Genomic DNA, 17,602 nt, shown 5'->3' with positions numbered 1-17,602 from the left:
TGGCTCCAAGTTAAATGAGGACAAGTAAATGAAATAAATATTGTATTAGTTTCTCCTACTGAAATTACTAGAAACAGATTACTTTAAACAGTACTGTATTTTTTTTACCAACTGCTTAACTAGCCTTTGAGATTTGAATTTTCTTATATTACTCAATCACTTTTCTTTAAAAAGTGATTGAGTAATATAAATGCTGGTGATGCCTTGTTGAAAAATAGGACGTATTATGATAAGTAAAGCCTCTAAACATGCATAAGTCTAGATCAGTATTTTTCAAACTTGGCAAATTTAAGATGTGTGGACTTCAACTCCCAGAATTCCCCAGCCAGGTTGCCAAGTTTGAAAAACACTGGTTTCAAAAACACTAGTCCAGATTGTTTTAGTTCATGAGTAAGAATAAAGTAGCCTAAAAAGATTTAAACCAAGCTGGAATTAATAAATCCAAATATTAAATGTTCAGATCCTTCATTTGCAATTAATCAATTTGGTCCTTTCTATAAATCTAGGTCTAAAAATATATAATAATTTAGATACATATCTATTATATAAACTGTCTAGACTTCATTAATTCTGTGTTTTCACACTAAGGTACAAATATATATATATATACTTATAAGAAATATGTAAGAAAAATATATGAATTCTTGGTAATTTATGTTTAAATTTTATTTATACATATAGAAGCTATATTTATCCATAAAATACAATAATGTATTAAGAACTGATATCACTAATTTTTTAGCCTATAATATTACATTCAATTACATCAATTTTACATGGAAAATGCTGCCCAACAGTCCCCATCTACCCTGTTTTCCCCAAAATAAGACATCCCCTGATAATAAGCCCAATCGGGCTTTTGAGTGTATGGCAATAAGGCCAAGCCTTTATTTCAGGGTTCAAAAAACAGGGTCTTATTTTTGGGGAAACACGGTAATACTTTTAATTGCTCCTGGTGTTTCCCCCCCAAATTCTTCTTGAGATGCTTTAGCATTTAGGTCCTTTGCTATAGAGAAAAGACTACAACCCTAAGCTTATTTTCTTATGAATTCAGCAACATGATCTAGATCAGGGCTGTCAAACTCACAGCACTTGGGTCGGATGTGTCACACGCTGGCCATGCCCACGCCCAGTTTAGCAAAGGGAAAAAGTCGCAATAGGTCACGTGACAATGCCATGACACAAGTTTGACATCCCTGCTCTAGATGATAAGGCTGAAATGTTATTTAATTTAATAATTCCAAGACTTAATTAAGTCTTAATTAATTCTTAATGTTCTAGAAAAGATTTGTTTCTATTTGTGCTATTTGTTTGTCCATAAAATTAACATTTCTATGCAGGATGGACGTTCTAACAATTGTCTCTATACTGAAGTTTCCACTTACCTAAGATCTTCGATTCACTACATGTTCCCAAGTTACACTATTATATGTGTAAACAGCAGTCCCATCTTATCTGGATACTGTTTCAGTCATATATATAAAGCTGAATTTTATTGGAAAGATGTTTTCAAATTGCACTGAACTCCTAACTATATAAATATAATCTTTGTGTTTCATATATAACAATTGAAGGGCATTTACAGACAAATGCAATAAAACTTGGTAAGAAGAAAAGTCATAGGACAAAAACACAACAAAACCTATCAATCCCATCAATTGGTTCTATATTATGGATTAAAGGGTAGAAAATAAATCCAAGAGACTCAAGGACAGAATGTCCTTAACAAACTGAAACAGTATGTCTTCATTTGTGGTTAAATACTTAGTGTACCTCCAGGAAATTAATAACAAACTCAGATCTAACACACATTTGTATGGAAATACAAGAGACTAACATACCTGAGTTCTTAGCCTCAGGTGTTCAGCATAGTTATAAAATGGTTTGGAATTTCATTATTTATTATTTTCACAAACAATTGTACTATGATCTTTAACTATTTCGGGATTTCACATTTTTACAGTCTTTGTTAGTAGAAGTCAAATTAGAGAACTTTGGAAGCATATAAAAATTATCCATATGAACCAATATCAATTTTTAGTTCTTAGAATATTTAGTTATACCAATTTAAAAAGTTTAACTTTATAGCTCTGGGCCATGTTTAGTTATTTTCTGAGTTCAAATTTCTCTCTATATGCTGCAGCTGGTATGAAATAATGTTTCGAATCCAAAAGCAAATTTTATTCAAATGAAATGATGAACTTTACAAACCATAAGAGAGTTCTTCCCTTATTTTACAATAATATATCCCTGTGATGGCGAACCCAAGGCACATGTGCCACAGGTGGCACACGTAGCCATATCAGCCGCTAGGAGTCTCTGGAGGCTGGGAACAGCAAAAAACATCACTTCCTGTCCAACCAGAAGTTGGGAAACAGGCCGTTTTTGGCCTCTGGAGGGCCTCTGGGGTGGTGGTGGGGAAGGCCATTTTCGCCCTCACCACTCATAGAAAGGTTCTGGAGCCAGGTGAGAGAGAAAAACGGGCCATTGCATGCCAGGAGCAGGGCAGTACGTGCATGCGTGGGGCGCATAGAATTATGGGTGTGGGCAGCCGCGTGCGTGACCCCCCCCCCGCCTCCCTTTTCTGGCACACAATGGCAAAAAGGTTAACCATCACTGCTATATCCTATCTGTATCCAATCAAAATTAAAGTTATTCAAAGCAACATTTTTAGATATATACAGATAAAAAGGAAGGCAGAAGGAATACCCATCAAGTTTGGAGGTGTCACAAAGCTGAAGGGGAATGAATGATACATTAGAATAGCAGCTCAAGGCTCAAAATATGAACAGTAGACCCCATCCAATAAAATGCTGTTCGAAGAAATGAAATGCAGGGTGCTGCACTTAGGTAGGAAAAAAAATGGATACACTGATCCAAAACAGGTATCTGGATCAGAACCAGTACTCATTAAAATGATCTGGATATTCTGGTAAGCATTACATTACATTAAGCATAGTTAGCAATGTAAGGCAGCTGCCAAAAGAGCTAACAAAATCTTAGGCTGTATCAACAGAGGTTCAAGACTGAGATCATGAGAAGTGACAGTTCTGTTCTATGCTGTACAGACAGGCTGGATCTAGAATATTGTTTCCAGTTCTAAGATATAAGGAGGCTAAGAAACTACAAAAAATACAGAGAAGAATTAAAAGTATGTTGGGAACACACAGGGCCTCTGTGGCTGAGGCTGCTAATGCAAGCTGTTATTAACAGCAGCTGCCTGCAATTACTGCAGGTTCTAGTCCCACCAGGCCCAAGGTTGACTCAGCCTTCCATTGTTTATAAGGTAGGTAAAATGAGGACCCAGATTGTTGGGGGCAATAAGTTGACTTTGTATATAAATATACAAATAGAATGAAGACTATTGCTAACATAGTGTAAGCCGCCCCGAGTCTTCGGAGAAGGGCGGGATATAAATGCAAAAAAAACCAAACACAAAAAAAACCTTAAAGGCTAAATCCTATGAAGAATGGTATTTAATCTAAAGAATTTAGATTAATTTCAAAAGATTAAAAAACTGATATTTAATCTAAAGAAGAGAAGGCTAAGGAGAAATATAGCAGTGTCCAGTACTTGAAAAGGGTGTGTTGTTATTAGATTCGTATCGTATCCCACCATTTTATATAAAACTGGAGATGGTGAGCATACCTAATTCTTCTTCTCCATTTCTCCACAACCCTGTGAGGTAGGTTTGGCTATGTGGTGGGGGGGTGGGAGGAGCTGTCCAGAGCCACCTACCCAGCTTTCATGCCTAAGGGAAGGCTAGAACTCAACAGTCTCCTGATTTCCAGGCCAATATCTTAGCCATTATACCAAACTGGCTCTCATAGCTCCCAAGGGCAGAGCAAGAACCAATGGAGGTAAACTTTACAGAGAAAGATCCAAGCTCAAATTAAGGAGGAAAATAAGGAGGAATTTCCTGACCGTGGGAACTTTTAAGCATTGGAATAGCTTGCCTCCTCCTATGGGGGTTCCATAATTGGAGGTTTTCAAGCAAAATTTGGACACACATTGGGACAGTGTGGAGCTTCTTGCCCTGGAGAAAACCAATACAGCTCAAAATATCTCTTTTTCTTGCTTTAATCACAATATTTCATAAAAGAGCAAATGAACTCAAACATCTGCAACTATTATTGAATTTTATTGTTCTAATAATATTAAAAATATTATTGCTATGGATATTTTTATTACTGTCTTATGGCCAAGAGAGGAACGTTTTAGTCTATTTTAAAATTCACCAGCAAGGGAAAATAAGACAGGAAAGAGGGATTTTATGTTGAAAAGAAGGCATAATAGTATAATAGCCATATGGAGTTAAAGATGGAGAAATGAGGAACGATACAGTTGTATAGAAGTACAAAGAGCAGGCTATTTAAGAAAGTGGTAAAAAAAATAGAGATGAAACAATGGTAACACTGAATGATATGAAATCTGGAGTTAGAACTAATCAAATGATGATAAAGCAACTTAATAAATCATACAGGAAAAAAGCACAAAAGACATTCTTACATTCACACAGCCAACAACTCCCCTTCCGCCTGCTGAGACCGCGTTGTATCCTCAAAACGTTCTTGGAGTGCAGCCAAAAAGTGACCCAGGTCCCCCAATTCCTCTGCATGGTCCCCATACAAATCGGCCACCCAGTCTGCTGCCTCATCTGGCCATTAGAGCCATTACACTGCAATATGTAATATGTCTGTATCGGTCCATATGGTTCAAGATTTGGCCAACAAAGAGGGCTAACTTCTCCCCACTCCCACTGAACTTCGCCCTCACTGCAGGAGGGTCCCAACGTCCAACCGCTAGTGGGCCTTGGCCAACTCGTGGTATTGGACCTTGGTCACCATAATCTCGAGGCCCCTCATGTTCTCTCTTCGGGCGCATGGTATGTGAGCTGACAGGAACGTCCCTGATTGAGGCCTCTGTACCTGCGCTCCCAGGGTGCCCTGAACGCCAATTTTGCGGACCTCACTGGGGTCCTGTAAACGTCCGGACCCAGCCCCTAGGGGTTGCTGTTCTGGGGAATGATGAACCAGCCTTGAACCTTGCCATCTCCTGCTTTGCCCTGGGCCCCGGAATCCCAGAACCCCAAACATTTCTTGTAATATGTCCACTGTTTGGCTGCCCACAGCTGTTGAATATCTCCATTCATCCTCAGAAATTCTACGCTCCCTCCATTGGGAAAAATGGGCCTCAGAAGGGGTAATCACCAGGCCAGCACCCTTCGTGGTCCTACAGTCCATGGCCCCTAAGGGGCCCAGCCACCAGCCTTCAGTTCCACCCTGCCCAGCATCCAAGGCTTCATGGCTCTTCTGAAATCTGAAATCCTGGCCTGTTGCCATACATTCCTTAGACCTAGCCACCTTAGGAATGCCCTCTGCTGGTTCCACAGCCTCTACCACAGCACCTTCTGTTGTTGCCATGGACTCATCCAAGTCCGCAGCCTCTAGCCCTGGTACCGTACCTTCAGCCCTGGTAATTATTGACAGCTCCAACAAAATGTCAGGTTCTGAAATAACAGACTCCAAGCTGTGATGCTGGTTAGAAGATCCTTTATCCTTCTTGGTACAGACTGACATCCATTTACAAAGAAAGGAAATGTTGTTGGAGTTATCACCCCGTGCTCCCCACCACCTTATAAAGCCTTGTGTATGATTATCCTATTAAAGCAGCCCCCCATTCTCTCCCCACCCCCGTGCATCTGGGGTTTGGCAGTAAGCCACAATCACCCCGATCAAAACCCTCTCAAGTCCTCCTAGGTTGCCTCCGTTCTCTCCAGCCATGCCTGCAACGTTGGATTTCGAAAAGGCCACCTGGTGATGTCATCTGGTGCCACTGCTATAGCGCTTCTCAGCTGTTTTGCAAAGCATTGGCAGGCTGGGAGAGATGTGCAAGGCAGAGAGGAGCTTTTGCAGTGTCTGGCAGTGTTCCGGGGCCAGCGGGAGAAAAGGTGGCTCCAAAAGGTAGCAGTGGCAGTTGTTGGCTTTGTGGGGGAGGAAGAAACAGGGCACTGGGTGTAATGGCAGCCCTGAAGCGTTGGCCACATACTACTGTATTTTTCATACTATAAGACACTCTAGACCAGGGGTAGTCAACCTTTTTATACCTACCGCCCACTTTTTTATCTCTGCTAGTAGTAAAATTTTCTAACCACCCACTGGTTCCACAGTAATGCGCTGTGTATCGTCGTCTGCACATGCCTCTCGCGCATCGAGGATTGGGTTGAGGGGGGCCCCGGCTACCAGCTCTGCTTGTCTGTTACGGCTGGGTGGTGTGGGGGGAGATGCGCGATCGATTCTGGGATGAGGCTCTTCTGTTTGCGGTTGCACTATAGCGCCATTTAGTTTCACTTACGTACCGTGAACTAAACTTGTGCGCGGATGATACAAATAGTATATTTTCACAAATTTAAATTGTCACAAGGAATTTTATGAAAACCTAATGAAAATGTTTTTAAATAATGCTATGAAATTTTTTTAAAAAGTCAATTAAATTAAAAAAAGGAAAGTGCTTCAGTATTGGACAAAACCTCTACCGTCCACCATGAAAGCTGGAGCTAGTGGGCGGTAGGGACCAGGTTGACTACCACTGCTGTAGGCTATAAGACCCACCTAGCTTTTGGGGAGGAAAACAAGAAAAAAAAATCTGCCTCTGCCTCCCAGCAATTTGCCTCCTTGCAGCAAACAAGCCTGGTCAGCTTCAGCACAGCCTGATTTAACACGAGCAGCTGACTGGCAGTTGGATCTGCCTCCTGGAATACTGCCAATCAGCTGTTCCAGGCAGCGGGGATCACCACAGCACATCGCCACTGTCCATCTACTACCTGCTACCACCTATCACCGCCTCTGCGTGCCCCATTATCGGCCTCCGGATGTTTTGTTTTGCGTGTCCCATTTTTGGCCCATTCCAGGCAACGGGGCACGCGGAGACCCAAAACAGGATGTGCAGAGGCAGCAATAGGCAGCAACAGGTAGTGCCAATCCCTGCAGCCTGGAACAGCTGATAGGCAGTATTCCGGGAGGCAAATCCATCCGCCAATCAGCTGCTTCTGCTAAATTAGGCTGTACTGAAGCTGACTAGGCTGTTGGCTGTTTGCTGCAAGGAGGCAAATTGCTGGGAGGCAGAGGCTGAAGGATGGGGGACGGCAAGTGAGTGGGGCTTCAGCAACATTCGCTGTATAAGACACACAGACATTTCTACCCACTGGGGGGGAGTGCATCTTATACACCGAAAAATACAGTATTGTATGTTATATGTGTGATGGATCGGATACAGTTGTTTAAATGTAAATATAATTTATAAATTAGGCAGATTACTAATCACCTTAGATGTTTGTTGATTTGAGAATGCCCTTTGAAATAGTTCTGTTTCCAACAGTTCCTGAAGCTTATGAGACGTGAATCTGATTTCCATATGGAAGCCATTCCACAGCACTGGTGTTGTTACAGAAAAGCAATACTTTCTAGCTTTGGGTCCTCAGCCCACCCCACCTCCAAATCATTAACTATAAGTAAATGTGTCCTGCAAGATCTAGCAGAGCAAGCAGCTCTGCAAATATGCTAAGCCATAAAGATAAATCCCAGTACCTTAAAATGTACCCAGAATACATTAGCAACTAGGGCAGGATTCAGAAAATCAGTATTCTGGGCTCCCATTGCTGTAAAGCAGGATCCGGCCCGCAGGGTGCTTAGATCTGGCCCACGGGGCTGCCCTGGAAACAGCAATAGACTGGCCCGCAGTGCCTCTGCCACCAAAAACAGAGCTTGGGAGTGCTGCGTATGGCCCTCCCGAGCTCCGTTTTCGCTAGCAGAGGGTTGCAGGGGGCCACTGCAGCTGAAAATGGAGCTCGTGAGGGCTGCAAGTGGCACTCCCTACTGTTTTCACTGGCAGAGAGTTGCAGGAGGCTATCACAGCCGCAACAGAGCTCAGGAGTCCTTTTTCGCTGGCAGAGTGCTTGGGCCACCACAGGGCACCCCCTTGACTTGAGTGATGTCAAGCTGGCCACACCCACCCTGGCCATGTCCCCCACTCCCCCAAGGTTAAACACAACCCTGATGCAGCCCTCAATGAAATCGAGTTTGACACCCCTGCTGTAAAGTATGCTGACTGCTGCATTCTAAACAGATGCATTTTTCAAGTAATCTTTATGGGGAGCCTAAATAAAGCACACTATAATAGTCCAATCAAGTGAAAATCAGTTACTATAACCCGGTTCTCCTGCATCAAGTAAGGCCATAATTGGCACAGCAGCTGAAACTCAGGAACTGTGAGTCCAGGAAGACTCAAATCACAAACCTGCTCCTTCATGGGTAGCGTCTGCCCGCCCAGAGATCACATTGACATCTATAGAAATCCCAATGTAATAATAGCAACTCTGCCTTACGTAGGTTCACCATAGTCTGTTCTCTCTCATCCAGACCTTAATAGCTTGCAGGGACCTGCGCATGATGCATGGACCTGCTCATGATGCATCTGGCCTGCGAGCCACTACTTTGACACCCCTGACCTAGAGTGCTGCAAAGTTGGTTCATTATCCATCTCAACAATCTTCCTTAAAAAGCGGAGGCTGGAGACTGGATATGGAGTATGCACAGTTTTATAGGTAGCAATTACTTAAAAAGATTTGCTGCCAATTTCCGTATACTAAAAAAGCCAGAATAACAACAGGCAGAGGAAAGAAATTGTTAAAAAGTATTATGCAAACATACATAGCTTTTTTTTTTTAAAAAAGGCCCTCAAATAGACCTTGATTACTTATGAACAGAAAAGCCTTGCCCCTGCCTCTTTTTGGCATTCTGACTTTCCAGTCTTGGCATTCCTAGGCAATCAATTCTCTACTGAAGTACTAACCGGGGCTGTTTTGCTGAACTTCTGAGTTCAATCTAAGTTAGCTAGACACTGCCACCTGCTGAGGTAGAACAGATATACCCCTTTATAAAAGCATCCATCTGAAGAAGCAAATAAGTTTAGACGTAACTTTGCACATATTACATCTATCAAATCCTAATCAATTTCTTTTTCTTCTCCTTGAAGATGTATGCTATACTTTTCAACCTAGAAAGGTTATTGCTCACATTTAAAATTAAGAAATACTTTCAGAAAAAAGCATGGTAACTGATTACAGACATCACAGGGAGCAATAAATGCATAATTTAGCACAACTCCCTTTGCACTAACTGTATTATTAAATTGCATCCAAAATAAATACTGCAGCACACTTGCCTGCAGTAAAAACCAAATGTATAGAGAAAAAGCCAGAAGATTGTATCACACAGACAAAAACACAATAAACTGCAATTTTGTATCATTAATATTTTTGTGATAGTTGCAGTTTTAGTTTTACCAGGCCTTCCTTTCCCTACATGCCCCCCTCCCATCTCTGTATCAACTGCGGCATGTAGGATATTGAAAGGAAGCCATAAAGAATATTGGCCAGTGTGTTAGAGCAAAGAAGGGGAAAGAGAATCAGGACTTTCCAAATTTCGTTTCAGCCAAAATCCAGAATTGAAATGTTTCAGCTTTTAGCTCTGTCAAACCACAGCCCAACTTGAATATTTTGGCAGATCTTCTAAGACACGATGTTTCAAGTTTGAAGTAATGCACATTTTGTGTGTACCCCTACACAGATCTATTTATATATTTTAATTAGGAAAGTCTAGTAGTGAGACGTATATGCTCTAGCAATGTTATGGGATGTGCATGCAATATTAGCAGATTCCTTATTTTGCATTAGGCATTTTAACAGACTCAAAAACTAAACTAAACAGATTTTTATAAAACCTCAAAAGAGGCGGGCTGGAAACACTAAGTTTTACTGGCCATTCTAAATTCAAATAAGCTTGGAGTTGGACAGATCTTCGGGGGACAGGAACTGAAAATGTTTGTCTTCAAGATCCCTGAAAATAACATTCTCTCCATGAAAGCAGCTGAAGAAAGCCTCTTCTACCTGATTTTATGAAATGAACAGAAACAAATGTGGTCCTGAAGATATCAAAGTTCAGAGCCATGAAGGACTTTAAATATGACAACCTCCATTTTGAATGGCAGGTAGAAGAAAATTGGTAACCAATGCAACTCTCAGGGAGAGGTTATTATATTGGGGGGGAGGGGAATCTGAGTCACCCATAGCTCCCTAAATTGCTACATTCAGTAGCCTTCAAGAACAGTCCACATGCAGCATATTGCACTAGCCAAAGTGGGAGGTAACCAAAGCAAGCCCTCTCAAACACATGTGGAAACTTTTCTTTTGTTCCAGCTTAAGACTCTTGAAAGTTATATATCCACTCTCATAGAAGATTACAGTTCTTGCTTATCTGTGACAGGTGATGTAACTGTTAGAGAAATATATACAAAACTTACACTGGTCACTCGACGGTAGATCTGTGCAGCATTTTGACATTCAGAATAAGGGTATTCAGATGTAGCCATCTCAAGCATACACATCCCAAAAGCATATACATCAACGGACTCATCGTATTTCTCCTCATACATCTCGGGTGCCATGAACTCTGGGGTACCTTAAATTAAAAGAACGATTCAGACTCTAAATGTCTCAAAGCGAGCAGAGGCTGCTGCCGTTACTCACCGCAGAAGGGAGCAGATGGGGAGACCTGTGAGAAAAGAAGAAGTGGAGGCAAAAAGAAAAGGGAGGATACCCTCAGTCATTCTTTTTCGTCAATGAATCCCATAGGTCTCCCATTGCAAGGTCTTTGCAAGAAGTGAAGAATGGTAAATATTTATTTTACCATTTATATCAACATTACAATTCAAATTGAATTAGGAATAAAATAAGAAGTTTTAGTAGTAATTAACAAACTTGGCTGTTGAATCCTAGATTGAAAATAAATGGAGAAAAATAAAAGTAAGAGACTAGTTAGGCTGAAAATCAAATATGTGTTAGCCACACTTACCTTCCCTCCCATTGAGAAAGGAGGTGCAATGTTTGTTTCAGCATACCTGCCTGCTCTCTGCTGTAAAGAATTAATACTGATTAGCGTCCACAGCTAGTCTCTGACCTGTAATGCTCCATTTATTTATTTTTTAATAGTGTCACTTTTAAACAAAGCCTTGCAATGAAAAACCTGTCTACGAATAAAGTCTTCTTAAAAATGGATTTTTAAAATTTTCTGCAAAGGCCACTCACCAGAGCCCTTTTTACATACTTACCATTTCACCTGCAGTACATTTAATAGGCCTACTACAGATACAGGAAATAGTGAGGGAAATCCTATAGGCAAAAATACTCAGAAATATAAAGAGATTGAGTTATAGACACAGAGTGTGTGATTAACATCTTGAATCAAAAAACAATTTGCTTTATCTCTAAGGTATGAAATGAATGCAGTTTCTCATATGGTAGAAAACTATACTATGTATTCAGAGATATTTAAAGCCAGAAATATTTACAATAAGAAAAGAATTATTTCCTGCACGCAGACCAGGTTTTATGCAAATTTACGAACAACCTTTTAAATTCCTATCCACCCTCCCATGGTTCAATAATTATTATCTAAGTCTTAATTGGAAGTCAGCACACTAACACAACTGTTAACAAAAACTGAGAATATGGTAATTTTCCAATTGAAAGTTGAACACAACACATGGAAAGGGCAATGTTGTGTTCAGGAAACTGGCCATTTCCACATATATTTTTTTACCATTAATGTTTAATGTTTTTAGACTGGCTGGAAAGCAGGAAATGTTTCATTGTGACAAGGACAAGATACCTGCAGATAGAAACTGTACCCTTAAAATCAGTTTTAAGGGATCTAAAACAAGAACTGCATTCTTAAAAACACACAAGTGCAGACTAAAAAGGACAATCTTCTCCCTTGTTAGCCTGCTTCCTTCACACAGAAAATAGCAGAACAGAGCCGTTAAAACCAGTTCTATGGCAATAAAATATCTGGCAAATCCAAAGTAAATGCAAAACCCAGAAACTGGAGGTTAGATGGTAAGATTGCTTTTTTTTTTTAATGGATGTTTTATGTCACCCTTTTGTGTGTCCCATTATTTCCCATTTGCAACAGATATTTAAGTAGAGTGCATATATTATGGTTTTAGCAAGAGTGTTCTGCTAATTGTAACAATCTATGGTATCAACACTCTTCCAGCAATATACCCAAATACCAAAGATGCATAATGTACAAGGTCTATTATATCAAAGACTTTACGGCTGAAATATGGAAAAAGCTCAGAAGCAAGCTTATTTTGTTTTATTAGAGTTTCCAATGAGATCTTCTAAAATAGAACTGGAACTTACCTATCACACTTTTGGCAAAAGAAGCTCGTTTTAAAGTTGCCAAGCCCAGATCTCCTATCTTGACTGATCCTGTGGGGCCAGTGATAAAGATGTTGTCACACTTCAAATCACGATGGATAATGGGAGGAGTGCGTGTGTGCAAGAACTGTAAACCTTTGAGTATTTGCCGGCACCAGCTTCGCAGCACTTTGATTTTCATCACTTTAAATCTTTTTAAATATCTAGGAGAGAACAACCCAAATAAAATTAAGCTTCATTTTGAAACTCATGCTTACACAGTAACATTATAAATACCGTATATACTCGAGTATAAGCCGAGTTTTTCAGCACGTTTTTTGTGCTGAAAAGCGGCCCCCTCGGTTTATACTCGAGTCTACGTCTCGATGTACTTTTAAAAGATACTGTATTTTTGATAGATGTCCAGCAGGGGGCGCTGCATAATAAAAATGAGCGCCGAACATTTTGCACTTTTGCACTTTTATTGTTTTTCGTTCAAATAAATATTCATGTTATTTTACTTGGCTCTATCTTTATTTTTTACATTGACCAGTAGCTGCCTCATTTCCCACCCTAGGCTTATACTCGAGTCAATAGTTTTTCCCAGTTTTTTGTGGTAAAATTAGGTACCTCGGCTTATATTCGGGTCGGCTTATACTCGAGTATATACGGGTATTTAACAAATAGGACATAAAAAAGCAGTCTCTCATGTTCAGTGAACCAACCATTAGGGGACACTGGCCAAAGATGAGACATACTCAAATATTTTTCTTTTTGAAAGTTAAAAAAAGGAGCTAAGTAGTTCAAAACAACAGGGATTAGAAAGATTACCTCTCCTGCATTTAATTACATTGGACCTTCGAGAGAAAATATTTTGAATTACTATATACTATCAGGGACCATTGTGTACATTATATATAAATAAAACTAAAAGATTTGTGTGTGTGTTTTTAAAAAAAGCCATTAGTTTTTTTCAATCCCAGAGTATGCCATCATAGTAACACAGCATCTCATTTAAATATGCTTTTTTTTTTTTTTCATTTTCAGCAATTAAATTTGAAGCAAAAAATACTTATAGTTATCATATTGTCTTTGCACACTCTGTTTACAAGAAATCAATAGAGATGCTGGCTTAGTGGGGGAAAAAATTCAACAGGTCAACTCATCAGTTCTAGCAGGGTAACTGTGGGATTCAAGTTTTTACAAAACCAGAACTGGCAATTGTTTTGAAATATGGAAGCAAAATAGCCAACGATTTAGTACAACTTTTTATGTTGGTTCTTGCAGAATGTAAGATTTGCTGAATTATATATCAGTGGAGGAAAAATCTAAGGAATTCAATTTGATAATACTACTGAGAACAACTAGAAATAATAGAAAAGTATAAAAGGAATAAAAGCAGCGCTATTATATATGTCAGTTACTGATTACCCAATCAGGGGGAAAATGAAATTGTCCAAAAACAAACTCCTGATCAGAGGCTTGAAGTAATAATAAAAAAAGCCCACTGGAATCTGTCAAAGATGAATTCTGCCAAGCATGAGCCTTTCAGCAAATTCTTGACTTATCTTGCTGACTGTTTTCTTTGATGATATTACCTAGTTTGGGTAATGAAACGACTGCAAGAAAACAAGCAAGCTCAGAGAGCACCAAGGACCCCTCATTTCAACCCTGAGCTACAATTATTCTCCTTTAGTGTTTTCTTTCAAAGATGAAGAATAATACCATAAGATCAGCAATCCTTGAGTTGATGTTACTCAATAAGTAGCATTACTAGAACTGTATGTGGTACTATAACTGTGCTACAAAAATCCCAATGAACTCTAGGTGACAGAACCACCACCACCCCAATAAAATTTAGATGCCATCTAGAACTTTCCAGGACAGATACACTAGCTCCACAACAAGGAATTGGAAGTAGCAGAAAAAACAGGGGAAAGTAACCACATAATGATGGATTTCCCCTCACAATAAGTCAAAAATAAGTGAATAATAGTAAAGAGAACAAAGAGAGCTTCCTCAAACATGTTCAGAATAAAACAAAGAAAAAAGAATCAGTAGCTGCAAAGTAAATGCAGCAAAGGATAACAATTATTTAATTCCTGATTCAGCTCAATATTCACTAAAAGATTCACATTTTACACACGCACACACACATACACACGCACGCACGCACACACACACACACACTCCTGAAAGGACAGAAATGAGATTGAAAATCAAAATAAACATGGTCAAGGAATTCTGAATGAGTTTAAGACACCAGAACTAGATGAATTGCACAGGAAGATGTGGGTTCTATGTACAATTCAAGGTCTGGTTATCACCTATAAAGCTCTTCATTGCAAAGGGTCTGGCTAACTGAAGAACTTCTCGTCACCAATTATTCCTTCCTGTCTGGTGGAGTTGCACCCTGATTCCTGTCAATTAAACAAGTCCCAGAAAAAGTGCTCCTGTCCTCAGGAATTATATCACTACAAAAATTCATAGAGGTCCCATCCTAATGACATTCAGAAAATCATTAAAAACATGGTTTTCTCACAGGCCTTGGGAAAAGATGCCTGTCCTTTTATTTTGTTGTTGTTGTAGTGTGCCACCTGTTGAATGGTTGTAAATTTGTTCTGTACTAGTTGCTTTTCTTTTTTAACTGTAAAGCACTTGGAGTCATTAAGGAACCTCGTAGCCTTAAACTTAAAAACAATTACATACATACTTACATATATACAAAAAAACTAACAAAACTACATTTGTTAAACATTCAGGAGTCTCCAATGGGTAAGTAGATGGTGAAAACATTTGAGCACATGAAGGCTTTTAAATAGTTAGTTGTGATTTTCTAAGACACAGAGTCACAAAGTACACATAATGATTCTGTGGTCTTGTAGGTTCAAAGAGTGTTTTTCCTCCACACTAAAAGCAGTAAATCTATCTGTGGCTTTAAAACCACTTATAAAGCCCCACATGGCACGGGATCGAACTCTTTGCAGGATCAGCAGTCCCCACTGTCTGCCCAACCCATCAGGTGTGGCAGAGAGGGCGTGCTTTATGTCCCATCACCAAAAAATGTGATCTTGTTGGTCCCTGGTGTCAAGCCTAGTCCTTGGCTTTCCCAGGCATGTAAAAAAACATTCCTCCAGAGATCCTGATGACCTCAACCTTATTAGATTTTCATAAGGTTCTGAAGATCTGGCTGCTCCCTGGGTATTAAGGTGAGATATAATTATTCATACTTAAATAAAACAAACTAGGAATTATATTCAGTGTAAGTACTCAAGATTTCTTAACTGTTTTTATGATGAAAAATTAAAATAAAACCAGTTTTGCTTTGAAAAGTAATATATTTTCTAAAGCATGCTGCTTTTATAATTTTTCAGGCATGCTGCAACTCACTTATTTTGCCTTTTAATTAAAAAAATCTAACTAAAATTAAAAAAGGGAGGGGAACGATAGAAAGCCAGGCAAGTAGCAATAAAAGAACCTGTAGATTCACCCCATTGTCCATCCCTGATCTCTGATCTATCCTTAAACACAAATGGTAATTACTAGCTAAGAATATTTTCTAATGTATTCGATTGAAATATCAGCAGTAACCCTTCTAAAATTTCTAACGTTTAAGTTCTTCATAGAAGACAGATACTACATGGTTTACAACAAGAATGACTGCTGTTTATTGTACACTGATTTCCTGGAGGAAGAATATAAATATGTTTTTAAAAAAAAAACATTAAAACTATTCTTAACTTGAATATTCAGAGTATTCTCAGTACTCTTAGAAATTCTCACTATTTCTTTTCCAATATTTAGCAGAGATATAACCAATCATAGTCTAAATGTGGGCCCTATCTGTGGACCTCAGAGAATGTAAATCAAAATTAAGAGGTAAAATGAATAATGCACGATTTAGTATTTTTCAATGTTCAACACTTAACTCCCTTGTACCACCCCAAAACTAGCCAAAACATTCAGCTCTGCCCATCATGTAATATCACAAATCATATGATCTTCTTGCAGTCCTTCAAGCATTTCTTAAAAAAAAAAAATACTGTCTTCAGGCACATCTACTCATGAATTATCTGTATTCGGAGCCCCTAAGTATGCATACACCTCAAAAATATGTCTCCAATTAAGAAATTCTAGCTTCAAATAGTTAAAACTGAACTACTTAGAATTAGAATGCTCTGATTATACTGTATAAGTATATTTTAATACTATATGCTATTGAAATACTATGACTGTTTGCCAATGCTTTAGTGACCACTAGAGGGCTCCCTTGCTACTCGTTTTGCCTGGAATTCTGGGCATTTGATATAGTATAGACATGATGTGGGGCTTGCCAAATGAAATTCTAAAAAACTCCACTCATTTCTGCTCACAAAACAGCAATAGTCCCAGAATGTTCATAATTTTGAAGCCAAACTGGAACATGTTGACCTCCTCCTCATAAATAGTGGAGAAAAATACTCCATGCCGTATTTAAGGAGGTTTGTGCCTAAGATGGAAATTACTATGCTTTCCTTTTCTTTTTGATAATTCAGGTTGTGCTCCACTAGCTTTTACTTACGTTTTCAATGTGCCAGATGTCATAAGTTCTGTAACCAGAACAATACATTTCTTTCCCTTGACTGTAGATTCCCAGGAATCATAGAATCTAACAATATTAGGATGCTGAAGCCCTTTCAGCATTTCAGCTTCCTCCTTAAACCGTTGTCTTTCTGATTTGGACAGCTTCCGATCCTAAAAGAGAAAATCAACAAAAATGTATTATAAAGAGCTACAAATGAATATTAAAGAAATAGCTGGCCTCAAATGTAAAATATTTAAGGATTAAGATTACATGTTACAAGACATGAAAAAGTATTTTGGCTAACAGTCTCTCAATTCTTTGTGTAAACTATTGATTACTTTCATTTGCAATTTCCTGCACAAACTGCCAACAGTAGTTGGTTTGGCTATTTCAAGAATTATGTAAGAGGAACATGATAAAATGGTAGGAGATGAATAAATGTTGAAATATTTATATCTTTTGCTTCTAAAAAGCAAAGTGCTCCAGACATTCTTTTTATATAGAACTTAATTAAGATGGTAACTTATTTAACTGACTAGCTCAACTACTGGATAATATACAGTATATGCACACAAGGTACCAACTTGGAAGAGTGAGAATAATGGAAAAGGAAATCTCAAGTTATGTTTTATGCAATGATTTTTCTACTGGAAATTATTACAATATATAGAAGACATAAACATGCAACTTCTTAGTATGCAAACATATGCATTTTTCCTACTTCAAAATACTCTCTGTAAAGAGAATCATACGGGAAACAGTCCTACAATCTGTACAAA

At 38.9% G+C, this 17,602-nt stretch overlaps 1 protein-coding gene across 6 annotated transcripts in view; it reads right to left on the bottom strand.

Moving 5' to 3' along the window:
• The window catches only part of WNK1 (WNK lysine deficient protein kinase 1), a 128,799-nt gene that overhangs the window by 67,725 nt on the left and 43,472 nt on the right, over window positions 1-17,602 (bottom strand). For all 6 annotated transcript variants that reach the window (XM_058191389.1, XM_058191392.1, XM_058191390.1 and 3 more), the window contains 3 exons: window positions 16,821-16,993; window positions 12,263-12,483; window positions 10,360-10,517 (listed from right to left, as the gene is read on the bottom strand). In XM_058191389.1, coding sequence (XP_058047372.1) covers window positions 10,360-10,517; window positions 12,263-12,483; window positions 16,821-16,993 — 552 coding nt within the window. The remainder of the gene's footprint in view (window positions 1-10,359; window positions 10,518-12,262; window positions 12,484-16,820; window positions 16,994-17,602) is intronic.

The sequence above is a fragment of the Ahaetulla prasina genome, chromosome 7, assembly GCF_028640845.1.
Source record: "Ahaetulla prasina isolate Xishuangbanna chromosome 7, ASM2864084v1, whole genome shotgun sequence".
NCBI lineage: Eukaryota > Metazoa > Chordata > Lepidosauria > Squamata > Colubridae > Ahaetulla > Ahaetulla prasina.
This window is presented reverse-complemented; position numbering and strand designations above follow the sequence as displayed.